Raw genomic sequence first — 27,597 nt, 5'->3', positions numbered from 1 at the left:
CTCGCCCGCCTCCGTCGCCACCGCCTTCCTCCCACGTCGCGACAGCGCCTCGCCGCCTCGCCCGCTTGCCACCGGGCGATGACGGGAGCGGCCGCACTTGGAGCACTTGGAGTGCAGTCATTAACCGCACATCCAGGGCCGGGGAGCTCAGAAGCGCACCCAGCGGGCCGGATGATTGGCATCGGGTTACGGGCTAGAGAGCCCTAGCCCCGGGGGTGCGCGTTCGCAGGGCAAGGGCCTTAAAGTAAACACGGAAAAGAAAGAAAGAAAACACACAACCCAAGGGAGGGATGGGAGAACGGCAGTAAACACGGGTCTCCGAGGCTCGAGCCATCTTGTTTCTTTCGAGGCGCGTGCTGTCGCAGCGGCCTTCGCCGCAGTGAGCTGCTGCGTATCCCATCTGCCATCCCACAGCTCCAGCTCTACACGGCGAACCCTTCCCGTCACTGGCCCGCGGAAGAAATAAGAAGGCCGCGGAACGGAGACCATGGTCCGACCGGTCGATACACACTTCCAACACGAAGGCCGGGACGTGATCGCCGCCAGCCAGAGCCGTGGCCGTGCGGCAGCACCACACCGCCTACAGCCGGCCCTCTTGGGCGGCGACTCCCGCGCGTCTGCGTGTGGGTATGGCTCCGAGGATTACCGCAAAGCGGAAAGAACAGATAGGGAACCGCCTCGGTGGGTTGACCGGAAAACGCTACTCCGTCGTATGAGGGGTCATAATCCTCCCGCGCGCGCAGGTGCCCGCCGATCTACGTGCGCCGGCTACCTTCAGCTTGCCCGCCGTCCTCTCTCGCTGCCCGCATGCTCCGCCTCGCTCCACTCCTCCTCGCGACATGTGGGGCGCGTGCACCGCTCGGCGGAAGGGTGACTTCGCTCCGTCCCTTCGGCGCGTTGTCGCTCTCAGGAGGGGCCCTGCCCGCGCGCCGAGCCTCCGCACCGCTCGTGCTCTGCGCCCCGGCCGCCACCGCGCCGCCCGCAGTCGCCCTCCGCCGCCTCGAGCGCAGCGACATCTGGGCTGCCTCCGCGCTGCTTGCGGAGGTCTTCAGTAGCGAGCTCGGCCCGGTGCAGAGGCAGCTGGTCCAGCTCGAGCACGTCGTCGGCATCGGAGGGAGGCACGGCCGCACCGCTCTCTTCGTCGCAGAGGAGCGGCGCGGCGGGCGAAGCCGCCTCGTGGGCTTCGTCGAGATGTTTACGCAGGAGAGCCCGCCCCGCCCATCCCCTCGCCGCGGCTCTCTCCCCCCTCGCGCTGCTCACGCGCCGCCCACCGCCGCCCGCCGCCACCCACCCACCGCCCACCCGCCCGCCCACCGCCGCCCACCCGTCCACTTGCAGGAGTACCTCTCCGCGTCGCTGCCGCCCGGCTCGCCCGCCGTGCTCGCCGGCCGGCTCAAGCCATACGTCGCCTCGCTGGCGGTGCGGCAGGCGGCGCGCGGGCGCGGGCTCGGGGCGGAGCTCGTGCGCGCGTGCGAGGCTGCGGCGGCGGGCAAGGGGCAACGGATCGTGCAGATCCAGGTCGAGTCGACCAACGAGGTTGCACTGAGGCTGTATGCGCGGCTGGGGTACCGGGTGGTGGCGATGGACACGCGGGCGCGCAAGCTGGTGGGCGACGTCTTCTTTGGGGAGTCCGTCCTCTTCACCAAGCTCACGCTCGAAAAGACGCTTGGCGGCGACGCGACATGACGAGGCGCCCTCGACTGCTTCTCTGACATGGCCGCCAGCTGCGCGCTCCTTTTGTTTCATCGCGAGAGCCCCTCACCGCCGCTGTTCATCGGTCCGCTCCAGGCGCTCGTCCGTCCCGCCACCCTCAAAGCCGAGACGCCACGCGCCCGAGCTGGCTGCACCCGTCCCAGCCGCAGTTGGCACCAACGAAGAGTCTGGTAGCGAAGGTGACGCCACCCGCGCCACCGCTCCGCCGGGGGGCGGGCGGAGCGGTGTTTGGGCGCACATGTGGGGAGCGCGCGCCTCGCCGCGTGAGCCTCGCGCGGCGCAACACGGGCCGCACTTTCTTGTTCGAAAGCGGCCAATTCGGCCTTTCTCCCCCCCCCCCCCCCTCGCCTCCTGGTCCACGTCGCCCTTTTTCTCAAATCCTTTTCTCCCCTTTTTTTATTTTTGGTGTACCTGTGTTAGTGCCAGTGCGCGCCAGTCCCGTGCGTGCACTGGCACCCACGGCGAATTTTTTTTCCACGAGTACGCTCGACGTGGCATTGGAGCACTTGGAGTGCAGTCGGCAACCTCACACCCAGGGCGGGCGTGGCGTTCGCCGGCGGCAGCACATACGAGCGAATGGTGAGCGCGCTCCTGTGCCACCTATATCTGGCCCATGCCGACGACACAAACGTCCCTTGCGGGCCTTCAGACGGTCGCTCGGTAACGGAGCAGCGCCAACGTGGCGTGGCACTCTATGCCGCCGGCCGACCAGCGGCTGCTGATCTGTGCCTCACGTCTGCATTGGCGAGGGTCACGGCGCAGCTCGAGTCTCTCGCGGCAGAGGCGGAGGCGATCCGAGCCTACCGGATGGCGCGACAGGCGTCACCAGATGGTCCCGTCAGCGGCGGGGCAGAGGGTTGCCTGGTAGGGGCGGACGGCTCGCAAGTCTGCCTCGGAGCGCTGGCAGGTCGCGCGGAGCCGGCGCCGTCTTCCTCGCTGGCCGTGGCCGACGGCGTCGGCGTCGACGACGTGGCGGGGTGCACGAGCCAGGCGGAGGCGCTGGCGTTCCTGCAGCGCATCGAGCGAGGCGAGTGCCACCGCGGCGCTTGCGACGCCGCTCCGGCGGCGCTCGAGGAGGGCCTGCTGGTCGCGGCGCGGCGACATTGGTGGGAGGCGGCGCGGGGTGTCGTCGGCGTGCTGCGGGGCGTGCCGAGCTTCCAGATCTCGACGCACGGCCGGCGCGCTCTGACAGAGATCCGAGACGGCGCGGGCAGCGTCCTGTCGCTGCTGCGGCAGACGAGCCTCGACGAGGCGACGATCTCGTGCGCGGTGCAGTGGGCGCAAGGCGAGAGCAGCGTGCACCTCAACGTGAAGTTCGCGGCGCGGCTCGACGCGCCTGTGACCGTCCTCAACGTCGACAACGAGGAGGTCTCCATCAATGCGAGCCACGTCACCTTTCGAGGGCTCGGCCGCCAAAAGCCCAAAGTCTACACCCTGAACATCGAGCTGTTTGGGGAGGCGCCGCACCCGCCGCTTCCATCCCGCGCCTCCCTCCGCCCCTCCGCACCCTCCCCTCCTCCGCACCGTCCCCCTCCGCAGGTGGACGCGGCGGCGAGCAACTGGTCGTTTGGCTCGGTGGGCACCGTCCGCTTCGTCCTCCAAAAGGCGGAGCGGGGCGAGTGGAAGCGGCTGACGAAAGGCGCGGACAAGGTGAAGAACCACCGCGTCTGGTGGGAGCACCAGGAGAAGGTGCAGGCGGAGGACCGGGCGCGGCGCAAGGCGGAGCGGGAGGCGGCGGAGGCGGCGGAGCGGGCGGAGCAGCTCGAGCAGGAGGGGCGCGAGAAGGCGGAGCGGGAGAAGGCGGAGGCGGAGGAGAAGGCTGCGCGGAGGGCGACGCAGGCCGCCGCTCTCGAGGCTGCGCTCGCCTCCCTCCGCCAGCTCGCGGCGGGCGGTGCGGCGAGCGCCGAGGGCAGCGCCGAGGGCAGCGCCGAGGGCGGCGCCGAGGGCGGCGCCGAGGGCGGCGACGAGGGCGACGCGGCGGCGGCCGACGGCGCGGCGGCGGCAGACAGTGCGGCGGCGGCCGACGGCGCGGCAGCGACCGACGATCCGATCGACTGGTACGACCGGAGCCGCGCTTTGGCGAGCGCAGCGCTCGAGGCGGTCGGGCAAGGTGGCAACGAGAGCGCCACGTCGCAGGCCGAGTCGCTGGTCAACGGCGTTCGCTCGCTCGGCTCGATCGGGTTCGAGGAGCTGACGCGAGACGCGCTCGAGCAGTCGCAGGCACAGTTCAAGGCACTGGTCGAGGGCTTCATGGAGTCCGCGCCGAAGCCGAAGAGGGCGAAGAAGAAGCGCAAGAAGGCGAAGTTGGCCAAGGAGAGCACCAGTGAGAGCTAGCCGCCGGCGAGGGCGACCGCACGCCCAGTACTTCTCTAGCTAGGGCCACCGCTGTCAGCTCCGAGTGTCGCGGGACGCGCGGCGCGCGCTCGATAGTCACGTGTGGCGGACCCCGCGGGGGGCACCCGCGCACCCGCCAGCCCGCGCGGGCGCCCGCACAGCGCCGCCGCCGGCAGGGCGCAGGCACGAGGCAGGGGAGCGACCAGTGAGGGGCCGAGGGGCGGGCGGGCCCCGGGCTGCAGGGCGCCAGGGGGCGGGTTGAGGGTCGCTGTGCACGGGGCTCGGGGCACGGGGAGCCGACGGCGACGCCGACGCGTTGGTAGCGAGGAGCACTCGAGGTAGGCGTATATTTAGATGTGGTAGAGTAGACCCGTCTGGGCTGCGCGTGAGGTAAATCGCAAGAGTCAAGAGCAAGACAATCGTCGGACGTCGCGGGACGCGGGCCCCGAAATGCGCAAAAAACACGCGGGTCTACTCTCGCACCGCACACACGACGCGATTATCCACACAGGACGCGCGATGTGGTGCACGCGGAGCCCTCACCCTCGCGCAGATACAGGGGGGCAGACAACGAGTGGGAACGGGATGCTACAGCCGCCTCAGAAGTCGAGGCCCGCCTCGCGCGCTGCGTCGGCGAGCGCGGCTACCCTGCCGTGGTATTTCTTCCCGTGGCGGTCAAAGTAGACCTTGGAGACACCCTTCTCCTTGGCGCGCTCCGCGACACGCTTGCCCACGTCCACAGCCGCCGCCACATTGCCTCCGTAGCTCAGCTTGTTGCCCTTCTCGATGGTCGACGCCGACGCCATAATGTGTCCGCGCGAATCGTCGACAACCTGGGCGTAGATGTGGTTGTTGGTCCTGCGAGCGGCGGCGGCAGCGGGGGTGGTGCCCGGTTCACAGCTGCGCTCTCTCCGCACGATGGGGACACAGCCACGCAGGCGCGGGCGCTCGGGCGCCTGACGCAAACCAGTCGCATACGGCCGGCCTCAGCCTTGGCCAGCCGGCCGTAGTACTCGTTGTGCTTCATCGCGGGCGACGCCGTCCGCGAGAGCCCCCGCGGCGCGACCGGGGCGCTGAACGCTTCGGCCCCGGTAAGCAGAAGCGCGCAGAGGGCGAGCAGCGTCATGGCCTGGAATCGATCTCAGAGGCGAGAAAAAGAAATTTTTCGCGTCGCGCACGGCTGCGAAGCGCCTGTTCACGGCATGGAGGGTAAGCCACGCCGAACGCAAGGAAGCCGGGGAAGACGACCCCGAGGAGGACGAAACAAAAGTGGAAATCCCGCCGTCAGCTGTCACAATATACCCGAAGGGAACCCCAGTGCCAACACCGACCATTGAGGTACAAGTGCTCGAAACGAGAGTGGACCTGAGCAACGACATGACAGGGCGGGATATGCTCGCAGTGGGAGTCAGAAATGTGGTCCTTGCGCGAGGAATGCTCGATAAACTCGAGGGACCAAAATACGCGGAGAGGAGAGCGGAGTTACGCAGAAAGGCGAGAGAAGCAGCGAGAGCAAGAGATCGGCAGACGACAGCGGCGTCTCAGAACGAGGCCGAGGAGAGCGATGAGTCAGGGGAAGAGACAGCAGGAGAGAGAACGACGAGAGTGAGAAGAATGCGAGGTGGCATGAAGGTCGCTGCAAGAATTGGTGATAAACTGCGGAGAGAGATAGGAAGTGGTAGACGCCCGAGGGTGGGCGACGGCTAACACCACACTTCTCCCCTAAAATCCCTGTGTGGTGGCGGCGTACCGTCCTCCCATCCCTCCCTTGGGTTGTCTGTTTTCTTTCTTTCTTTTAGCCTCCCTTGGGTTGTGTGTTTTCTTTCTTTCTTTCTTTCAGCCTCCCTTGGGTTGTCCGTTTTCTTTCTTTCTTTTAGCCTGTCGTGTCCCTTGTCAGGAGCAGGAGAGCCCCACCTGTGCCCCTGATCGTCCTTCAAAATCCTGCTCGTGCAGGTGGGGACCCTGTCCTCCTCCCCATCCCTCGTGCCTCGAGCCTCGTTTGGGATGTCTGTTTTCTTTCTTTCTTTCTTTCGGGGCGCTCCTTGCCAAAGCGCGAGGGAAAAATTCCGCCGCTGGGGAACCCCAAAGCAGAGCCGCTAACCCTCGGCGAAACCGGTGTTTACTTTTTATGGCCTCTTCCCTGCGAACGCGCACCCCCCCCAGGGCTAGGGCTCTCCTGCCCGCAACCCGTCCCCGAGCATCCGGCCCGCTGGGTGCCGCTTCTTACATCTTAGCTCACGTGTGCTCCCCGGCCCTGGGTGTTGAGCCCGTGACGGGTTGGCCAAGACCGTGCTCCCCAGCTCCGTGTGGGCGGTGTGCACTCCACAAGCGGCGTGCCCTCTGGCGGTCTGGGGGGAGGCGGGGGCCCCCGGAGGCACCGTGCGCCGCGCAGCAATGCGGAAACGGGGCCCCGGCGCTCATTACTCGCTCCATACCACCGACTTCCCGATTAAGTACGGTTAAGTAGAGGGCAGATTTGGAGAGATCTCGAGGAGTACATACAGATAGACCCTCCAACCATAAAGAAAACTCCGACCTGATCGGTCGTACTGACCGCCGACAGATCACTCCAGACAGCAGACAGGCCGACGTCTGCACGCAGCCGGCCGGGCGAGAGGCTTGACACGATGCGACCCTGCGACCCTGACGCTGCTGCTCTAGCTATCAGACATGCGCTGCTGACTGCTGCCACAATCCGGATGTGCGACCGGTGCTCACCCACTTGGCGGCCTCCCGGTGGAGTGGTGAGGCGCAGTCGCAGAGCTGTCGATGGCGCGATGCCGCACTGGTCCCACATTGGTAACACGAGACCACCACGTTTGCCGGTCCCAGAGAGAGCACCGGCGCTGTCGTGAGAAGGTGCATGGTCTCTCTTGACTGCCCATGCGCGCGAGGCTGTGTAGGCATAGCCTCGAGAGTGCCAGCAGCCAATCCGAGGCAGTTTGTGACGCGCATTGCGTCAGAAGCGTGCACGCGCTAGAAGGACACCTTCCTACTGGCCGTACGATCAGGTCGTCACTGAATGCTAGATACTAAGGCCGCGAGCTATGCAGCTTGCAGGTGGTCAATTGTTCAGCAGGGCACGGTCAGCAGCGCCGACAGGCTGTCGCAGGCGTGATAGCATGGCAAAGAAATAAATAAACTAAAACGGTCACTTCTACTGTGAGATGGGTAAAAAGGAACAGGTCCCCGCCCTTGCGATCTTTGTGCAGGGTTCTTTGTGGGTGTGGTCGGCGACTAGCCGAGGTCGCAAAGACCAAAGTCGCAAAATACGCGAAATTCTCATGAAAACAAGTAGAAAATCGCGCAAAAAAGAAAAATCGCGGGAAAATCGGCGCCTGCGGCGGGCCATGGGACCCCATCTCCCCCCCGCATGGGTACCCCCTAGGGGCCCCGCCTCCCCCCAGAGGGCGTGCCAGCTGCCAGACCGCCGCAGAGCACGTGCCTCTCTGCGCGTGCCACGGCTCCAAAAAAGCAAAAGCAATGGCGTGGGCGGCGTGCGGCCGGAGAGGAGATAGACTGCTCGTAATCACAACAAAACACATCAACGTCGGCGCAACGGGCAGGGCAAACAAATTCTGCGCTTTCAGGAAAGTGGGATGGAGAGGCCACCCGGACCCGCGACCCGGCACGCTCTCGCGGCTCGGCTCCCCCCTCCGAGAGTGCAGAGAGTCTCCCGGACCCCTGGCCGGACCCTTTACCGTAGTACTAGTCGCGGCGAGCGCCCCGCGCGCCGCGCGTCTCTGGCCCTCACGCGCGCGGGCGCGGGCGTGCGGCTGGCTGCCTGGCTCGCCGCGCAGAGAGCCGTGCATGTAGAGGGGGGGCGGCGCCGGATAGCAGACGCAGCGCGCACGCACGCGCGGCGTCTGGCGGGCTCACTGCGCCTTGGAGCCGTCCTCGAACTTGCGCGGCGTCTGGAGCGAGAAGAGGCAGCAGAAGCCCGAGATGAAGATGGTGAAGAGGAGCGCGAAGACGAGCAGCCCCGTCAGGAGGTCGCGCTCAATCATCAGCTTGACGCCCGTCTCGCCCGAGCTGAGGCGGCGGCGGGGCGCCTCGAGAGGCAGCTTCGAGCCGGTGACGAGCGCGCCGTAGTTGCCCGAGGTGGCGCCCGCCACGTGCCCGCAGACGCGGTGCACCGCCTCGTCGTGCGCAGACAGGTCTGCCGCAGCGTGCTCGACGAGGAGCAGGTCGGCGGCGCCGTTGGTCAGGATCTCGGGGTGGGCGCGCAGGTGCGCCTCCACCTCATCTGGGCGCAGCCGCGGCGCCTTCTCGAAGATGCTCGGCCGGCGGGGCGAGCGCGTCGTGAAGGGCGCAGTCAGCGACGCGGGTGCGCTGTCCATCAGGCTCTGCACGTGGCGCAGCTGGCCGCCCTCGCGGCGGACGTCCTCCGTGCCGAGCCCCTCGAGCAGAAAGACCAGCTGCACCTCGGGCAGCCGCGCGCCGCGCGCCGGCTCAGACGCGAGCAGCGGCGCGCCCTCGTTGCCTGGCTGCCCCAGCAGCGCAGCGACGGCGACCTCCAGGTCCTGGCCGCTCACCGCGTCCAGGTGCTTTGCGCCTCGGCCGAAGCCGAGGCCCTCGGGACCCCACATCAGGGCTGGCGTGTAGGCGACGCCGGAGGCGTCGAGCTGCGTGACCGTGAGCAGGGCGGCCGCTGACAACATTTCGAGGGGACACAGCGAAGAGCGCGGAAAAAGAATTCTCCGCGCTCTTGCCCTGATTGTAATCCTGCTCGGCGTGCCGTCCTCCCATCCCTCCCTTGGGTTGTCTGTTTTCTTTCTTTTATCCTGCTCGTGCAGGTGTGGACCCTGTCCTCCTCCCCCATCCCTCGTTTGGCTTGTCTGTTTTCTTTCTTTCTTTTTCGGCGGCAGAGAGGACGCGCGCGCGAGGCAATGGAGCGCGGCGAACGCCAGCATCGAGGGGAGTGAGAGCGTGGTAAGAAGGCGCGAAGCGACATAAAAGCGAGCAGAAAAGCAAGACAGGTCCAGGACACACAAGACAGGTCTTGCTTGGACGAGGCGCTGTGGGTGTGGAAGTGTGAACGTCTGCGCTGTGGGGGAGTTATGCCCCGGGAACAGCCCCTCCTGGCCAGAGCACGGGGGTGCGAGGGACACAACACAGTGAAAAGGGGGACTAACTACTGACAGCCCGAGGGAACAGCCCCTAGAGCGCAACTGACGTGATCATGCAAAGGTGTCGAGCTGCTTGATCAGCTCGACAAAGACGGCGCGAGAGGCAGCCTTGGTGAGGATGTCGGCGAGCATCACAGCGCCGGGGAGGTGCTCGACAGAGACGACCTCGCGTCGAGACCTCGCGTGCGACAAGGTCACGGAGGAACTCGGCGGCGCGCAGGATGTGCTTGGTCTTCTTGAATGCGACGGGGTCGAAGGCCATGCCGACGGCGGACTTGGAGTCGCACTTGATGACGCTGGGGGCGTCGACAGGGATGCCGAGGTCGATCAGTAGCTCGCGGATGAAGATAACTTTCTTGGCGGCGAGCATGGCGCCGAAGAACTCGGCCTCGGCGCTCGAAAGCGTGACGGAGCGCTGCATCTTGGAGAACCAATGAAACAGGCACCCGTAGTAGAAGAACATCCCGCCGGAGCACGAAAACTTGGCGGCCCAGCTAGAGTCGACAAAGCTCTCGAGGCCACGGACGGGATCAGGGCGCATGACAAGAGCGCGGTCAGCGGTGTCGCGCAAGTAGACGAGGACGCGAATCGCAGCCTTAAAGTGCGACGGGCCGGGGTTGGTCATGAAACGGGCGAGCTGCGAGGCGGAGTAGGCGATGTCGACGCGCGTCATATTCGCAAGCCAAAGGAGCCCGCCGACGATGGTGGCCATGTACGCATCGCGAAACTTGGACATCTCGTCGTACTCGACGGAGCCGAGAACGGGCTGATCGGCGGGAGAGAGCTCGAGGCCTTCCTCAATCGGCGAGTCGAAGCGGCGCGAGCGCGAGCGATCGAAGTACGACTCGAACTTCGCGACGAGGTCGGCGGTGTAGAGGCCCTGAGACAAGCGGAAGGTCAGAGAACGAGCAGCGCGGTTGCGAGTGATCGCGGTGTTGAGGATCCACTCGAGCTCGCCCTTGTCCTCGGTAGGGAAGCGTCGCGAGATGTCGGCAACAAAGCGCGCACGTAAGTTGGGGCAGTTGTCGGCGAGGAGAATGTCGACGAGAGCCCACAGGACGGTGCCGTCCTTCTCGTAGGTGTAGAGGCAGACATCGATGGTCGAGCGCACAAAGCCCCACGACACGAGGAAGGAAGAGAGGAGCTGCGCCCATTCGCGACCAGCCTGCTTGAGCCCGTAGAGGCTGCGGCGTAGCTTGCATACGAGCTCTCCGCCGCGGTTGTTGACGCCGGGCGGGGCGCGCATGTAGAGATCCTCATCGAGGGCGGCCTGAAGGTACGCCTGGCGAATGTCGAGGGAGCTGAGGTTGTAGTCACGCGCGGCAGCAATGGCGAGAACGAGCCGGATGGTGAGAGCCTTGACAACAGTGGCGAAGACGCGGTCAAAGTCAACACCATGCTTCTGCGTGTTTCCGTCGGCGACGAGGCGTGCCTTGAACTTGTCGATGGACCCGTCGGCCTTCCGCTTGATGGCAAAAACGAAGTGGCAATGCATCACGTTGGCGCTAGCAGGCACGGAGGCAAGAGGAACGAGGTCCCACGTCTTGAGAGCGACGAGGCCGGCGAGCTCCTTGGCAATCGCCTCGCGCCACTGCTCGGCCTGTGGGCTCGACATCGCTTGCCGGTAGCTCTTCGGAACTCGGAGGGCGCCTTGATCGGACGTGTCAGCGTGACAGAGTAGGCGCCGCCAGCGCTGCGAGCGGCGGTGACGAGGGCAGTGTCGTTGGACGAATCGTAGCCGAAGAGTCGACTGCGAGGAAGTCGTCGGCACGGCACTCGCCGTGAACGGCGTTGGCGACAAGAGCGGCGGCCATGTTGGCTGAGAGGCGCGGAACTGGGGCGATGAAGGCAACGAGGAAGGCGCAGGCGAGCTGACCAAGGTGCTGAGCACGAATGCGAGCTGAGCGGCGAGGTGGAGTGAGGCTACGCATCCTGACGGGTTCGGTAGCGCGAGGTGGGAGGCGCGTGACTTCTATGAGGGCATCGGAAGACCGCTAAGACCGCTAACTCGAGCGAGCCCAAGCAGCGCCGGGACGCTCCTCTCCACCGTGATGCTCCTCGCCATCATCGTCACCACGACGTGGCTGCGGGTGGGCGTCGCCCACGACATCGTGCGCCCGCTCTCCAACGTTGCCGAAATCCCTGCCTCGCGGGCATTATAGAAAACAGGATTCCGCGGCACGCCGCCGTTTCTAAGATCCTTTCCACAGCCCTCATCCACCCCACGCCGTGGTTTCTTAGCTCCGGCCGGGGCGCCGGGGCCACACACACACACACACACACACACACACACACACACACACACACACACACACAGCGCACCGCACCGGGCGTACACGCCCGAGACACGCCCACCGCCCCGCCTAACGTAGGTCGGAAAGAGACGTGAGGGGATGGCCATGTTGTCACTCTTTTTTTATTTGTTTGTACAAATGGTGTTCGAAGTGAACACGGTCGGATCAGGTCGGTGTTCGAGAGAGGTCGGATCAGGGTCGGAACAGGTCAGAGACAGAGTGTCACTCACATACCCTCCTGCAACGTATCTCAGCCTCGTTCTTCACACGACCTAGTGATTAGAGTCAGTTGACGAATATTGTTCGTGCTGTCTCCACACCTCGTCTCCGACAGCGATAGTCTCCCAGCCCGCTACGCCAGTGCACCGCGCACCCTCACCATGACAACCTCCCTCAGTCTGCCGTCTGCTGAAGGTCTGGGTCTGATTGACGTCCCAGCGGCCAGCGGCTCTCGTGCGCCGCGGCCGCGGCGTCGCGTTTGCCGCCTTCTAGTTGTCTCGCGCGGCCCTGCGGCGGCTCAGTTGGCGAGCAGGCCGGTATGCGTGGGCGCCATCTCGCGTCGCGCCGCCTCCAGCTCGGCCTCACTGCGGGGGCGTGTGCACGTGCGGCGCGCGCCTCGTCGAGGACGATGCGGTGCCAGTGCAGGTCGAAGAGCGAGCCGTGCGCCCCCTGCTTGCGCTTCTTGCCGCCGCCGCCCTCCTTGGCGGCCGTCCACGCCTTCCACTCGGCTCCGAGCGTGCCGTAGGTCGTGAGCACGACGTGCGCGGCCGCGAGCCCCTCGGCGCTCTCCTTGCCCGCGCCGTGGTGCGTGGCGACGCGCAGCGCGCCCGGCACGTGCTCGCCCATCTGCGTCGCCCAGTTGGAGAGCACGGAGGTGGGGCACACCACCAGCGTGCCGCCGCACCCCGCCGCGTGCGCCGCCGCCGCCGCCTCGGCCGCGACGCTCCGCCCCTCAGCCTCCTCGGCGCTCGCGGCCTTGGCGGCGGCGGCGCTCGCGGCTTGCTTGGCGGCGGCGGCGGCGCTGAGCTGCTTGGCCGCCCTGGCGGCGGCGGCGGCGGAGCGCTTGGTGTTGACGAGCCGCTCGACGAGCACGGGCTTGGTGCCGCTCTCCTCCTGCCCGTGCGCCGCCAGCGCCTCGCGCAGCTCGCCCACGCGCAGCCGCTTTGCCTGCCGCACCTCCTCCTCCTCGTCGAACTCCTCCTGCTCCTCCTCCTCGGCCTCCTCCTCCGCCGCCGCCTCGTCCTCCGCCGCCGCCGCCTCCGCCATCTCCTCCTCCTTGGCCGGCGCGGCCGGCGCGGCGGGCGCGGCGCCGCTCAGGCGGACGCCGTCGGGCTGGTTGACGGCGATGAGCGCCAGCGTCGTCAGCGTCTTGCCGAGGCCCATGTCGTCGCACAGCAACCCGCCGCGCGCGCCGTGCGGCTTGACCGCGGTGGACGAGTTGGTGACGGTGCAGAACCACACCTCCTGCCCCTTCTCGAGCCGCCGCTCGTACACCGAGGCGGGCGGCGGCGTCGCCTCGTCCTCCTGCGCCATCATCCACGCGAGCGCCTGCAGCTGGTGCGGCAGCAGCGCCGAGCGCACCACCGACGCGGAGAGCGCCGCCGCCGCCGCGTCGGTCGAGATGGCGCCCTGCAGCGCGAGCTCCTTCTCGAAGAGCGCGTTGAGCTCGCGCTCGCACGACGCCGCGTCCATCTTGACCACCTGCACCGGCTGCGCCACCGGCTGTTGCCACGCCAGCTGCTGCTGCCACGCCTGCTGCGCCGCCGCCGCCTGCTGCGCCGCCAGCTGCGCCGCCGCCTGCTGCGCCGCCGCCGCCTTCGCCGCGTAGCCGTCCTTGAGCGTGAAGTGCCCGCCGGCCCGCAGCGCGGCGACGGCCGCCTCGGCGTGCTCCTTGAGCCCGATCATCTTGAGCTCGCCGAGCACCTCGTACATGTTGGTCGGCTCGCGCGGGATGGTCACCTCGACGCGCGGCGCGGCGGGCGACGGGTCGTCCATGATCGGCGCGAGCGCGGCGGCGTAGGTGCGCTTGACGTGGCCGACCTGCGCGGCCGACAGGTTGTCGACGCGGATGGCGTTCTTGTCGTACTGGTTGTTGGGCTCGCGCACGAGGCTGGCCATCTCGCCTTGGTGGAGGACGCCTTGGTAGTACTGGCATCCGACGATGGGCACGTTGAGCGTGCCGTAGCACACCTCGTGCTCGTCGAGGTAGTCCTGGCTGACCGGAGTGGCGGGCAGCCTCACCCACGGCTTGGGCACGATCGCGGTCGAGGGTGCGGTCGAAGCGGGTGCGGCCGAGGGAGCGGGCGCGGAGGACGAGGAAGTGGGGGTGTACGACGAGGGCGCGGGGGCATACGACGAGGACGCGGCGCCCGACGAGCGGTTGGCGGGTTGCGCGGGCGCACGGTTGTATGGGCACTGCGGCGCCCAGTGGCCGGGCTGTCCACACTTGAAGCAGGCGCCATAGCTGCCGTAGGTGCTCTTCTTAGCGCCGCCGGAGCCGCGGCCGCCGTAGCCGCGGCCGCCGTAGCCGCGGCCGCCGTAGCCACCACGTCCGAACCCGCGCCGCATGCTGTCTGTCGCTAACCTCCAAGGTGTGTTGAATTTGCCGCCAGAAAAAAAATGAACAATTCGTTATCTGCGGCTCCAGTGCCGCGAAAGATTAAAATCCCTGTGTGGTGGCGGCGTGCCGTCCTCCCATCCCTCCCTTGGTTTGTCTGTTTTCTTTCTTTCTTTCTGCCGCGAAAGAGACGTAGAAGAAACTCTTTCGTTTTTTCGAGCCCTCCACCAATAGCGGAGGTCGCTGTCCCTAAAAAACGCCACACACGAGGCCGCAAAGAAAGTCCAAAGTGCGTCCTCAGCAGTCAGCACGAATAGCCTACCTGGGTTCGTTCCTACGAGGGTGCGCGCGCCACCGCGCAAAGCAAAGTGGCGCCACAGAGCAGATTGTGAATGAGCTTGCCTGCGGCGAGGCGCGAGGGCGGTCGAGTGCACGGAGCTAAGTGCCTCGGAAGGCCCCGGCACGGGGGGTCCCGGCCGACGTCATGATCGTCCGCCAAGGGTCCGGGGTCGCCTAGGCAAGTGGCCCAAATCCGATGAGTTTTCCAAGTGTGAACAGCTGTTGAGAGGTGTGAATTCATCCCAAACGGGGTGCGGGGCGGCCGCCCCGCAGAGAAAATTTTGCGTGCTGGGGCACTGAGATCGCAGTTTTATACTGTCCCGTTTTGCTGTTCACAGCTAGGGACGGCCTCTGCGGCGCACAGCTCGCAGACCTCGTTGGGCGTGCCGCTGGCGAAGCTGCCCTCGCCGCACGCCGTCTGCTCGGTGGAGCCCCGGGCGGCGATGTAGCCCTGAGCGGTGGGCGTGCACTGCGAGGCTTCCGATAAGTCCGTCCTGCTGTCCGAGTAGGAACCGCCCTCGCACGGCAGCGGCCAGAGGGATTTTTAGGTAGGTAAGTAAGAGGTATTAAAGCTGCGGTCCGCGAGGGCGATGCCAGAGTCTGCCGCCGAGTCGGCTCTCTGGATGACGGGAAGACGCACACACGCCTCCATCCACTGACCACTCCACTCAGAACACCGCAGACTTGAAAAGTGACACAAGTGCGCGCGCCGCAGGCGAAGAGAAGTTTTGAGCTGCAGCTGGGGCTCCCGTTCACACTCGTGTCTGGCTGGCCTTTTCTCGGGGCCGCGCCTGCGGCGCGCCGTGGTTTCTTAGATTTTTGCGGAATTGCTTGGTAGGGTTTCTTAATGCCACGTTTTCTTAATGCCCGCAACCCACTGTACGCGGGACGGACCCTCGCCCTCGGCCTCGCGGCGTCGCGGGCGGGGCGCTCCCCCCTGTGCCCCTCCCTCCCTCGCTTTGAACTCGCTCGCTCGGCCTGTGCCGCGCCGTTTGAACCCACACACATGCCTCCAGTCACTGCCCTCCCTCCCGAAGTACCCGGGATGATTCCCGCATTCCCACTTACGTCGCGCAGAACGACTGCACAATAATCGTACGTACTTTGAGCTTACTGGGAGAGAAGGGAGAGGGGGTTGTGTTCTCTAGGCCGCTAAGGGCCCGGCGGCGTGAGAGCTCGGAATCCTCTCTCATAATCCGACGTCAAGTTCGCGCGTCCTCCGGGACAAGTTTGAGCAATGCCCTCGCCACCTTCCCTCCTGCTGCTGCTTGCGGCTCGGCTACCGTTGAGTCGGGTCAGCGCGGCGTCGTGGCAGAGCCGATCGAGCGCGTGGGCGCAGGCGCCAGACCCTCGGACGCAGATGGCCGCCGTTGGCCGGCGGATGGACGAGAGCGCCGCTCTGGTGGTGGACCGTTCTGAAGCCGCGCTGCAGTCGCCTTCTGAGGTGGTCAATCTGCTATGGGAGGAGAGTTCGGTGATTAGCTGCGGCTGTGCCGACCAGGTCTCGGTCCAGCTCCTCAAGGAGGAGGGCGGGGCCGTCAGCCAGAACATGAGCATCAGCGTCCTGCCGCGCCTAGCCCGAGCAACCTATGCCAGCTGGGCTTTGGTAGACGCCAGCTTCAACCCAAACGTTCGATTTGTGGTGCTGCCCGGAGGGGCGGGCCTCCTCACCCCGGCCGGCATACCGATGGAGCTCTCCGCCAGCGGTCTCGCCGAGACCGGCGGCTCCGGCAGATGCAAGGCTCAAATGACGGTCTCACTGACAGAGGCGGGACGACCTGCCAGGACCGCAGCAGTGGAGGTGTCCGCCACGGTCATGGCGACCGTGGTGGCGTCTCGCACCGCCTGGGGCGCCATCTTCCAGCACGGCAGCCAGCCCAGCGTCGCCGTCTCCGCCCCAAAACGCATCGGCCTGGTCGGTGAGATGCAGCGGGTCTCCTTCACGGCGTGTGACGTCGACGGTCTGCCAGTGGCGCACTCGCTGCCGACATCGAGACAGCCCCTGCCCGACCCGCGAGCGTTCACGGCCGCGCTACTCGATGAGGCGAACGGCGAGACCGCTGTCGACGTCGTGCACGTCGGCGATGGCGTGTACGAGGCGAGGGTCAATCCGCGGCGGCTGGGCCGGCAGTGGCTCCGACTCTACTTGGGCGTGGCCGGCGAGACGCGGGCGGACGCAACGCCGGGCGAGGGCGCTGCAGTCATCACGGTGGGGTGCGCCAAGGGCTTCATCATCGACGCAACGGACTCGACCTGCACGTGCGACGCGGGTCACCAGCGAGAGACGGTCGTCGACGCGACCGGCAAGAGCTTTGACGAGTGCGTGCCTTGTGCGCCGGGGTCGGCCAAGGAGGGGGTGGGCGACGGTCCCTGTGTGGCATGCTCTAGGGGGGAGGAGCAGCCGCGCTCTGGCCAGCACCACTGCGACCCGTGCATGACGGGCATGTTCCAAGACCAAGCCGGCCAGCCGCAGTGCGAGATCTGCCCACCAAACACCGACTCTGCGTTTCCATTCTACGGATGCCACCTCTGCAGCACCGGCCGGTACAAGACCGAAACGGGGCCGCTGCTGGAGACGGGGCCACCTCCGCAGCGGCAGCATAATACAAGCACCTTGGAGTGCTGGCCATGCCCCAACAACGCAGACTGCCCCTACGGCTCGACGACGCTGAGCAACATCTCGCTCCGGCCGGGCCTGTGGCGTATGGGAGGGCAGACGCTCTCCTTTGAAAAGTGCCTCGGGCACCGCTCGCTGGGCGCATGCGTGGCGGCAGACGGGACCATCACCAAGGAGTGCAGCCGGGCAGTGTCGGACACGCCGTGCTTGGGACGGGCTGTGTGGCAAGACCTTAATCCCGATGTCGGCGAGGGCGATCCCTATTTCTGCCGAAAGGGGCACGGCGGCCCGCTCTGCGAGATGTGCGTGGCCTCCGACCAGTACTTTGAGTGGCGGTCGGCCAAGTGTAAGGATTGCCCCTCCGGCGCGCGCATCGCGATGATCTACCTCTTCCTCGTCCTCCTTCCTGCCCTCTTCGTGGCACTTATCATCGCCGCCCACCGCTTCTCGCCTCGCGCGCGGGCGCTGCTCGACCGCGCGTGCCGCGAGTGGCAATACCTCTCCATGGGCGAGCAGCTCAAGGCTACGCTCAAGATCGGCGTCGGCTTTGTGCAGGTGGTTGCGCCAATCGGACACCTCTATTCAATTGCCCTCCCCGACTTCTTCCGCTCCTTTCTCCTCGGCCTCGGCGGCGTCCTCGACGCAGACATCTTCAACCCGCTCTGGGTGCCCACCGCGTGCTTCTCCGACGGCATCGTCACCTACCTTGCCCTGAAGGCTTTTCTCCCCCTCGGGCTGCTCGTCTTGGCTGGAGGCGTCCTCTTCGCCCTCCGACTCCACCAGGACCGGCGGCGGGAGCGCAAGACGCCGGACGCGCCAGTCCATCTCATTGCAGGCAGCGGGGAGGGCGCCGAGCCAATCTCTCACCAGATGATCCGCGTGCGCGGCGAGAGAGAGCCCGCCTCGTCGTGCTGCAGCTCGGTCCGCCTCGCGAGTAGCGAGGCGCTGCTGCAACTGCTGCCTGCCACCCTCTGGATCGTGCTCCTCCTTTGCCCGAGCGTCAACGCGACCGCCTTCGAGTCGTTCCACTGCCGCCGCTTCTACACGGGCGTGGGCAACAAGAGCACCCGCCAGTTCCTGTGGGCCAGCCTCGACGTCGAGTGCCCCACCCACGGCCACTCCGCTTCGGAGCGCTACCACCGCTTCCGCGGCCTTGCCGCGACCGTGATTGTCATCTGGCCGATCAGCTCGCTCGTCGGCGTCGCGGCCCTCCTGTACGCCATCCACAGCGCGGTGCTCCGCCGCAGGCCCACCCGCTGGTCACGCGCGGCGGCGGTGTTGACGCGCGAGTACCGGCCCCAGTTCTACTGGTGGGAGTGGGTCGACCTGCTCCGGCGGCTAATCCTGACCGGCTTCCTCTTTCTCGTGCCGGAGCACGACGCCTTCATCCGCCTCTTCCTCGCCGTCCTCGCCTCTCTCCTCTTCCTGACGGCGCAGATGTTGCTGCTGCCGTACCGGTCGAGGGGGATGCAGCTACTTTCGAACATCTCGCAGCTGGTGGTGATCCTTGCCCTCCTCGGTGCAACCTACATGTACTTGCACCAGCGCCTCGGCGTCGCTGTCGCCAGCGGCGAGGACCTCAGCATGCGCGGCGCGAGAAATGACGTCGAGGACATCCTGGTCTTCGAGTCGCTCCACGGCATCGCAGTGCTCGTCACCGTCGCGGTCGCGCTGCTGATGGTTGGAACCTGCTTCTTCACCGTACGGAGCATCGTCGCGCATAGTAAGGACGACGTGCGGCTGCGATTCCGCGCCACGGACGCGCCGCCGGAGGTCTCGATCGTCGATGGCGTTCGGCACCACGTCTACTTGAGTCACGTGTGGGAGACTGCCCGGGAGCAGGCCGCCGCGATCAAGCGGTTGCTGCGGCGTATGCTGCCCGACGTGGTGGTGTTCCTCGACGCGGACGACCTCGAGGACAGCGAGGCGGTGGAGGGGCACGTCGACAGCTCGATGGTCCTCCTCCTCTTCCTCTCGAGGGGGTACTTCACCTCGCGCATCTCTCTGCGCGAGGCGAGGAGGGGCCAGGAGCGCAGCAAGCCCGTGATTCTCGTGCATGAGAGCGACGTGAGCGAGGGCGGCCTGCCGCTTGAAGCGCTGGTGGACGAGTGTCCAGGATCGCTACATCGGTACGTCTTTTGGGAGGACGGCGTGCCGCGGCAGGTGCTCGCGTGGCATCGCGTGGCCGAGTACCATCTCTTCACGCTCAAGGAGATAGCCAAGAGGGTGCCTGCGCTCTCGCATCGCTCCGCCTCGGCCAGCGGGGAACGGGTATATTCACACTATCTGCCCCGTGAACAGGTGCTCGCGCTGACGCCGATGTACCTCGACCGGCGCATCGAGGACGTGTACATGAAGGCGGACATCACGCCCACTGACTTGCACTTCCGCCAGCCAGTGGCGACCTATGCCTCGAGCAACAACCCCGGCTGCCAGCAGATCGCCGACGAGCTCGAGCGCGCCTTCAGGCCGGCCGAGCTCGCCTTCCGGCAGGGCGCGCCCGCCCGCGCGCCGCGGGTGGGACGGCGCCGCTTCTCCGGCCGGAGGTACCCGGCCTGGAGGCATCGAAAGCGGCCCGAGGAGGACAGCTGGTCCGCCTCGGGTGAGTTCCAGTTGCGACTGCCGCAGCCGCCGCAGGACGAGCTGCTGCGGGTCGAGCCCTTTGTGGCTGACGACGAGCTCGAGGATCGGCGGCAGGTCTTTCTGCTCTACCTCAACCATGACACGTGGCAGGGCCTGCCCGGCCGCGCGCTGGCGGCGGAGGTGAAGCTCGCGCTGGAGCTCGGCGTTCACATTGTCACGATGCACGAGACTGACCCCGACCTCGACGGCTGCGAGTTTGTCCACTTTTTTGGCACCACGCCCTCCACCCTCGTCGACCTCGGGCTCTACCGCCCTCGCGCGATCACGCTGCTGCCGCCGCCGCTGCGGCCCGTCAGCATCGCGCTCGTCGCCCAGGCGATGGGCGCCGTGCGCAAGCGCCGTACGTTTAGTGAGCGCCTGGCGGTGTGAACTTGCATGACTTTTGGAACATGAGCGCGAGAAGCGAGGAAGAGAGAGAGCAGCGAGGGGAGAGACGAGAGAGAGGTTACGTCATTGAGAGAGAGCGCGCGTCGTGCTTAGTCTGGCTCAGTGGTCACCAGTCCAAGCGCGGGGCGCCCTTCAATGCTTCATCAGAGACATGCCTCCCTCTCTTTTTCGGGTTGTTCCCCAGCGCATTCGCTGAATCGCATCGCCACACAGGCTCACAGGGAGGGTCAAGGGGGATACGACGCGGTCGACGCCTAAGAGTACAAAGTAGTGGGGTAAGGGGGGTAGTGTAAGGTAAAAGGTAAGGTAAAGTCTGTCCACCGTGCACACACAAAAGGTTGGTGGGGCAAGGGGGGGGGCGACCCTAGTGTGACGCCCCGATTGCTTTTACGTGATTACGCGGCGCGCGGCTATACTTTGCTATTTGGGAGCTATTGCGATTGCATCGCTATTTCGGGCGTATCGCCGTATCGGCGCGCCGACGGTCGCCGAAGTGTTGTAGTCTATTCCTGATCAACTTTTGTCAGTCACCAAGGCCGCGCGCGCCGCGCGGCTCCTCCTTACCACCCACGCACCCGACGGTGCGTGGAGCACCAGACCCTCGCGCATCTCCACGCCGGACACGGGCAGGAGCCCCACGACATCCAAAGTGCCAAGAGGCCCCCCCAGTCAGTGCTAAGATAGTAGCGTAGTGGTCGATGGAGCCTCGGCTCTACGTTTGTTTTACCCATCGCTCATTGTCTTAGTGAGGTTGTCTCCGGAGCAGTCCAAATACATAAATAAAAACGGGCACCTCTGCTTTGAGATGGGTAAAAAGGAACAGGTCCCCGCCCGTGCGATCTTTGTGCAGGGTTCTTTGTGGGTGTGGTCGGCGACTAGGAAGCCGGGGTCGTCCTCACGATGGGGGACTAGCACTAGCCGTCTTCCACATGGTCCCTCGGGTCCCTGCTGCTCCTAATCTCTTCGTACATCCTCCTGCTGATCTCCGCAAAGTCCTGCTCCCTCCCTCGTCTCGCCCTGCGCGTCTGCTCCAGCTCCCCCCCGTCGTCTGCCCTCTGCGTCGTCTGGTGACGGGTCCTCCATAGTCGGTTGAGGTCGCCGCCCTCCTCGTGCCTCTTCCCAACGTTCCCTCGGCGGCCGATGCCGTCTGCTCCGACTCCCCCGTCCCCGGGTCTGCCCTGCTCTCGTCTGCGCTAGCTTCTGTTTCGTCATCACCGGTGTCTCTCCTCTTCTTTCTCCTCTTCTTGTATGCTTTGCACATCGCGTCTTGGAGCACTTGGAGTGCAGTCATCAGCCTCACATCATCTCATCCAGGGCCAGGGGGCTAAGAAGCACACCCAGCGGGCCAGATGATCGGGATCGGGCTGCGGGCAAGAGAGCCCTAGCCCTGGGGGGTGCGCGTTCGCGTCGATTCCTTTTCTCGCGTGAGCACCACCCTGAAGCCCGCCCAGCAGCTGAACCGCTCCCTAAGTCGAAGGAGCATCATCAGTCTCTCCCACTTCGCTCGCTGGCCACCCCCACCGTCTCCGCTCCCTCCCGCTTGAGCCGCCGTCGCGGCCCTCGTTCGTCCCACTTCAATAGTCTGAGGGTTAGGTTTCTGGAGCCTCGCCCGTCGGGGGTGCTTTTACGCTTTTGATCGGGTCAGGTGAGAGTGCGACTTTTACCACTTTGGTCGTCTCGGAGGCCGCCCAACTTTTCAGTGTGTGTAGCTCTTACGTACATTCCCGTAGGAGGACTCTTAGCATTTTTCAAAATTTTCTTTCTTCGCGCTGCGCGCCGGGTGCAGTAAGTGCTAGCTATCGTCCGACGTCCCGCAAACGACAAGTAGTTCCACTATGGCAAGAAAAATGCTGCCGCTCGCCTCGAAAGCGCCCGCCGGTGTGTGTCCAAACATGTAGCGCTACAAGTTTGTAACACATAAGGACGCATCCTCCCACAACACACTTTCGCGCCTGGGCAACGGTGATGTACACGCCGTCGAGTCACCGACCGCTCGTGCTTGCGTATGATAGCAACCCCTCGTCTGACGGCAGCGTCCTCGCGTCCGCCACTCCGCCCGCGCGCGCGCGCGCCCGTCACGCCGCATCGTTGTCTGCCTACACCGCTTCGGCCGCAGCCTCGGCAAGTGCCTTCACACGCGCTGGGTCAGGTGCAGCAGCAGCCAGTGCAGCAGCGAGTGATCACGCTTGCACAAGCGGTGAGCGGTCGTCATGTGCTGCGCGATGGGTCACTTTGGCTAAATCCGAGGCCCCGCGTCAACCCGGCTGCACGAAAGCACAGTCGACTTTTACCATTTTGCCCCGGGCGGGCCCACTTTTGTCGTTTTGCCCCAAATCAACTGCTAGCAGTGCTTTTACCTTTTCTTTTTTCCTAAAACTTTTAGCGTTTTGACCCAAATCGGCCGAACTTTTAGGATACCCTCAGACTATGTCCCACTTGCTGTTGGCCTGGGTCCCCACATTATATAGAGCCGTACGTAGCGCCGTACCTCCGTGGACGGTCCGAGGCGTTACGGTCCGGCGTACCGTTAGAGGTGTGGAGGGTGGGTTGAACGAAATCCGGGGACGCGACCCACTTCGCCACAGACGGTCCCGCGCCTCGCCGCCAAGACGGCTACACGACCGCGGCTCGTGTGCGTGTAGCCGTCTTTGTCCGGAGTGAATACTCCAACGCGCTCGTCGGTGACGGTGTCCCCGGATTTCGCCGCGCTCGGCGAACCTCGACAGCGCCGCTTCGGTGGCATGCATCAAGCTGCTGTACGGCCCCAGCATCGCCTTCCCAGGCTTAGCTAGACTGAGAGATATTGTGGACATGGTTGGTCTCTACAATATATACACTGACACTGAACCTCCCAGAGCTCGTCCCGGTCCGTCACGGCCATCCTCGGCCTCCGGAGGGCCCCCGGCCGCGGCGCGGTGCGGCGGAGTCACAAATCCGACGGCAGAGCACCGGGACGCGGTCGGGCGATCTAAGGCCCAGTGAGGCGTATGCATTGCCCATCCAGGACTATCACCTGGACCTATCAACAGGGGCTGGAGCCGAGCAGGAGGGCCCGGCGCACAACCCCTTGTTCAACTCACCCTCCACACCCCGTACTGTACCGCGTACGTTTCAATTATTTTTTTGTTTATCAATTATTGTTTTTTATTTACAGTTTAGCAAACCCTCCCAGGCTGAATGGTATTCCTTTTGCGTCGGGTTGCGACGAGGCCTATATCACGTTGTCGGTGGCACTTCGTCGTCGTCCGCTGCCTTTAAACGGCCGCAGACGACCGCGCGTCACGCCGACCGTCACTCCGCCGCGAGACCGCAGCGTGGGCGCCTGCGCTTTGCAGCAGCGCGCGGGGAAACGACCGCCGCCTTCGGCTTGCTCGCCGCCTCGGAAGCGGCAGAGACCTAGGGAAATGGGCAGCCCCGTGAGAGAGGAGAGCCCCACCGCCCGTTCCGACGTCCACCGACCGGGGCGTGGCCTTTGGTCTGGCTGGAGCCGCGCTCTTTGGCCTGCCATTTGCGCTGCCCTGCGGCCTGCCGGGAGTGGCTCCCCGCGTGGCGCCCTTTGCCTTGCCATGAGCCGCTCCCCGCCTGGCGCACCGCCAGCACTGCATGCGCGAGGGAAGCTCCTCGTCGTCAACGCCGCGGTACGTGTCGTAGCACTCCGTGTGCGACCACGCGCCGCAGCCAGCGCACTCAAACATCCGGCCGGTCGGTGCGGCGCCGCCCGCCGCCACCGTCGCGTCCGACGCGCCCTCTGACTTGCCGCAGACGCAAGTGAATCGCCACGCCTGCTCGCACCTCCGAGGCGTGAAGACACACTCCTTCCCTCGTGGTGGCACGGGCGCGAGGCGCGGCGCCTCTCCGCGCCCGTCGCCGCCGCGCCACGCGTCGCGGCAAGCGACGCAGTGGAGCTCCGCCTCCGCGCCGCTCTGCGCGATCCGCTCCGCGTAGCCGTCGTAGCAGCCGACGTGGCCCCACAGGCCGCAGACCACGCACTCGAACTGCTCGCCGGTCGGGTGCGAGTTGGCCGCGTCGAAGTTGGTGACGCCCTCGCTCTCGCCGCACGCGCAGACAAAGCACCACCACTCGGCCGTCCTCTCGGGCCACGCCGCCCTTGCGCGCTGGAAGAGAGAGGACGACTCGACGAAGGGCGTCTGGCCGCGGCAGCTGCACGGCGCGGCGGTGCGGCCGATGGGCAGCCACGCGGCCGCCGTGGCGAAGTTGATCGCCTCGGCGACGTTTGGCCCGTGGTTGAAGCCAAAGTGGAAGGCGCCCGCCTGCCGGGGCGGGCGGAGGGGGGGGGGGAGCGGGGCGGTGCCGTCGCCGAGCATGGCAGCCCGCTCTCCGGCTCCGGTGCGATCGAGGGAGGGCCTGCACGACCACAAACGTGCCCTCCGTCTGCAGCGCGCGCCGCAGAGGGACGTTGGACGCGCGGTACACGGACGGCGCGAGCAGCGTCTGCTTGTGCCTGAGGAAGTGGGAGCACTCCGCCGCCTCGGAGGCGCACACGTCGGCGGCGAGGCGACGCACGCGCGCCGCGTGCGCCGGCGGCACGATGTACCACTGCTTGGGCGCGCCTGGGCGTGGCAGCGTCGCGGGTGAGCGTGGCGCGAGGGGTGGAGGTCGCTGGCGTGGCGGGGGAGGTGGCGGCAGCGCTGGCGGCGGTGCTGGTGGCGGGTGGCGGCGTGGCAGGCGGTGGCGGGTTGTGGCGGCGTGTGTGGGTGGCGGCGAGGGGGGTGGGAGGAGGAGTGGCGCTCGAGCGGGCGGGGGGAGGCGGTGCGCCCGAGTGGAGGTAGGAGAGGCCCTGCAGCTCGGCGTCCTCGGTGTGGAGCGCGAAGAAGGATCGCCACGCGCCGAGGTAGACCATCGGGCTGTTGAGGCCGGGCATGCGCACGGCCGCCTCCTGCAGCAGGTCGTCCTCCGGCCCGCGGGGCAGCGCGGAGAGGTTCCAGTGCTCGAGCGCCGCCTGCGCCCGGCAAATGCGCCTCTCTGAGCGGCGTCTGGGTGCGGCGGGGGGGCGGGAAGAGCCGGAGTTCGGGGCGGCGCCGGGAAGAGCGAGCCGATGTCTGAGTCCGCGCCGTACAGCGGCGCGCAACCCGCGACGCCGCGCCAGAAGGCCGCCTCCGCCGCCTGGCACGCCGCGTCGCCGACGCGCTCGGCCCACGCCTCTGCCGGAGCCTCATCGCCGCCAAAGGTGAGCTGGACAGGGGCCGGGGCTCTCCCCATGGCGGCACAGAGCTTTGCGTACTGTGGTGGGGAGCACGCTTGCGACTGCTCGTACACTGCTTGGAAGACGCCGCCGCGGCCAAAGCAGTTCTGTCGGATCGGCCGGACCTGGCAGGGAGACGGAGAGCCAACACTGTGTGGGTCTTGTGATTATGGCCAGTTGTGAAACTTCGTGTGGGACAGCCGGTGTGCGAGGGCCGCTAGTGTCGCACCTCCGCGTCGGCGGCGAGGGCACGCGGCTCCCAGCGCCACTCTGGCGGAGGGACGAGCTGCACGGCTCCGTGCTGGTCAAGGAGCGGCCGAATAGCGGCGAGGTAGGCGCCAAAGCCTCCGTACCACTCCTCCTTGGTGGGGCGCAGCACGGGGACCGCGTCTGCTGCAGCTGAGACAGCTCTTTCGGGCGCAGGGTCCGACTCGGAGGTGTCGGAGTCTCGCGCTTGCATGGACTCTCTCCAGGAGGGCGCCTGGGTCTAAATTTAGTGCGGTGTGAAGTGTTTATGTACTGCATCTTTAGTGCACTTTAGCGCGAATTTAGTGCGAATTTAGTGCAACTTTAGTGCAAATTTAGCGCAAATTTAGCGCAAATTTAGTCGACTTTACATCCAGATTTAGCGAGGTTTAGTGCGTCTTTAGTCCAGCCGCGCAGTAGGATCCAGCCGCAGCCCCTCCCTGGGCCTCCCTCCCCCTCTCCCCCTGCAGTTCCCTGCCCACTCGCAAAAGTTCCCCGTCCCATCCCCAACCGAGCGAAGTAAACCTGCTGATATCAGCCTAAAAGGTGCTTTCCGGGCTGCTTCTCCGGGCCCGCCGAGCGGCAAAACGATTGCCGGGAAGCGTGGCGCATTCAACTGTGCTGGTCCTCCTCTCGGGAATCGGTGCTGTGCCTGTGCTCAGTCGGGAGATCTTGCTCTGGAGGGCGGCATATCTAGCCTCACTGGGAGCCTGCCTTTGGGTCATGAGGGCAGGGGCCAGGCATCTCCTGTGGTGCATTCTTGGCAGCCAAGGAGCAAAGCACGCGGCCCTGGCTAGCTGTGGTGTGGCCGGGAAGCCGTGCTAAAGGTGCGTGCCCGCACTAAAGATGCGGGACCCACACTAAATGTACTGCAGCTGCCCGCACCTAAAGTGAACTAAATGTGGCGCTAAATTGGAGATAAAACACACTAAATATGTGCTAAATTTGCACTAAATTTGCACTAAATTTGCACTAAATTTGCGTTAAAGTCGCACTATATACGCACTCGAACACGCACTAAATAGCGCACTAAACTATCACTAAAGTTCATTCACACGCACTAAATTTAGACCCAGGCGCCCTCCTCTCCACAAGAAACTTGAAGTCGCGCAGCATCTGGACTTCACAGCAGTGCGAGGGCGCAACGAAGCTGGGAGATGCAATCTCTGGCTGATGACATCGAACGTCGAAGTCTGTCGAGCAAAAATGTAGCCCTGCCCGCCCGCGCCGCTCCCCGTGGCACGCCGCGGGCCTGGCCCCTTACCCCGGCCCGGCGCCCCACCCACGCCCGCGCAGGCCGCGTATCTCGATGATGCTCGCCGGCGCCGGCGTCGCCTCCGGCCTGATGGTCGGTACCGTGCCCGCCGCGCGCGCACCAGCCGTCCAGATGCAGATGATGCCTCCGGCCACGGGCATGCAGGCCGCGCCCGGGGTCGACATGGCGCGGGCGGACGGCGGCCCCCCGCTGGTCGACTCCTCCATCCTGGTCCAGGGCGGCTCGCTCCGCACCTGGTCGTACCGCTCGCCGTCGGTTGAGCAGGTCCAAGTGGTCCTCAGCACTGAGGGCCGCCCACTCGACGCGGACATCGAGCTGTGGCAGGGGCCGGACAACACGCCGTGCAAGATGCGCGTGTACGTCGAGAACGGCCAGCTCCGCCCCTTCAGCGCCGTCGTCGAGACGCCCCGCGGCCCAAACACAGTCGCCATCCGCAACATCGGCCAGATCGAGTTCCCCCTCGCCGCAAACGTGGTGGCGGACAACGTCGACAGCCCGTCGGCCGAATGCCTCGACACGCGCATGACCATCCAGGGCGGCGCCCTCCGCACCTACCCCTTCGACCCCTCGGTCGACAGCGTCCAGGTCCTGCTCAAGACGGACGGGCGGCCGCTCAACGCGCGGATCGAGCTGCTGCAGGGCCCCAACAACAACAAGCAGGTGATCGAGCTGTACACGGAGGACGGCCTCGACCGGCCCTTCTTCTGCATCCTCGAGACGCCCGGCTCGGGCAACGTCGTCCGCGTCGTCAACACCGCCCCCGTCGAGTTCCCGATGACTGCCGGCGTCGTGCCCAACTCCATCAACCAGCAGATGTCGTACGACGCCGGTCCTCGGCTGGGCGACGTGGTCCCTCCGG

General features: G+C 65.9%; 5 protein-coding genes across 5 annotated transcripts in view; 1 reads left to right on the top strand and 4 right to left on the bottom strand.

Moving 5' to 3' along the window:
* Positions 1–3,812: 3,812 nt before the first annotated feature.
* On the bottom strand, positions 3,813–5,175 carry EMIHUDRAFT_434457 (hypothetical protein; the record flags this gene model as incomplete). The annotated part of the gene is made up of 2 exons (XM_005782345.1): positions 3,813–4,905; positions 5,004–5,175. Coding segments are annotated over 2 exons (431 nt in total), but the record flags the coding sequence as incomplete, so codon positions are not given.
* A 2,380-nt stretch (positions 5,176–7,555) lies between these two features.
* Positions 7,556–8,728, bottom strand: EMIHUDRAFT_434455 (hypothetical protein). Its single transcript, XM_005782344.1, has one exon. It carries the CDS (start codon positions 8,706–8,708, stop codon positions 7,923–7,925), a length of 786 nt encoding a protein of 261 aa, XP_005782401.1. The 5' UTR covers positions 8,709–8,728; the 3' UTR covers positions 7,556–7,922.
* Positions 8,729–11,863: 3,135 nt separating this feature from the next.
* EMIHUDRAFT_99431 (hypothetical protein) lies at positions 11,864–14,038 on the bottom strand (the record flags this gene model as incomplete). The annotated part of the gene is made up of 1 exon (XM_005782343.1): positions 11,864–14,038. The coding sequence occupies one exon, from the start codon at positions 14,036–14,038 to the stop codon at positions 11,864–11,866; it is 2,175 nt and encodes a 724-aa protein (XP_005782400.1).
* Positions 14,039–23,138: 9,100 nt separating this feature from the next.
* EMIHUDRAFT_462882 (hypothetical protein) lies at positions 23,139–25,676 on the bottom strand (the record flags this gene model as incomplete). Its single annotated transcript, XM_005782342.1, has 7 exons — positions 23,139–23,409; positions 23,484–23,795; positions 23,847–24,284; positions 24,388–24,584; positions 24,790–24,973; positions 25,054–25,341; positions 25,446–25,676. The coding sequence occupies 7 exons, from the start codon at positions 25,674–25,676 to the stop codon at positions 23,305–23,307; spliced, it is 1,755 nt and encodes a 584-aa protein (XP_005782399.1). The 3' UTR covers positions 23,139–23,304.
* A 1,095-nt stretch (positions 25,677–26,771) lies between these two features.
* The window catches only part of EMIHUDRAFT_99428 (hypothetical protein), a gene marked incomplete at both ends in the record, with an annotated part of 1,353 nt that continues 527 nt past the window's right edge, over positions 26,772–27,597 (top strand). Inside the window, one exon of the mRNA XM_005782341.1 lies at positions 26,772–27,587. Coding sequence (XP_005782398.1) covers positions 26,772–27,587 — 816 coding nt within the window. The remainder of the gene's footprint in view (positions 27,588–27,597) is intronic.

This window comes from Emiliania huxleyi (assembly GCF_000372725.1).
Source record: "Emiliania huxleyi CCMP1516 chromosome Unknown EMIHUscaffold_19, whole genome shotgun sequence".
Classification (NCBI taxonomy): domain Eukaryota; phylum Haptophyta; order Isochrysidales; family Noelaerhabdaceae; genus Emiliania; species Emiliania huxleyi.
Note: the sequence above shows the minus strand (reverse complement) of the source record. Positions and strands in the feature narration are given on the sequence as shown.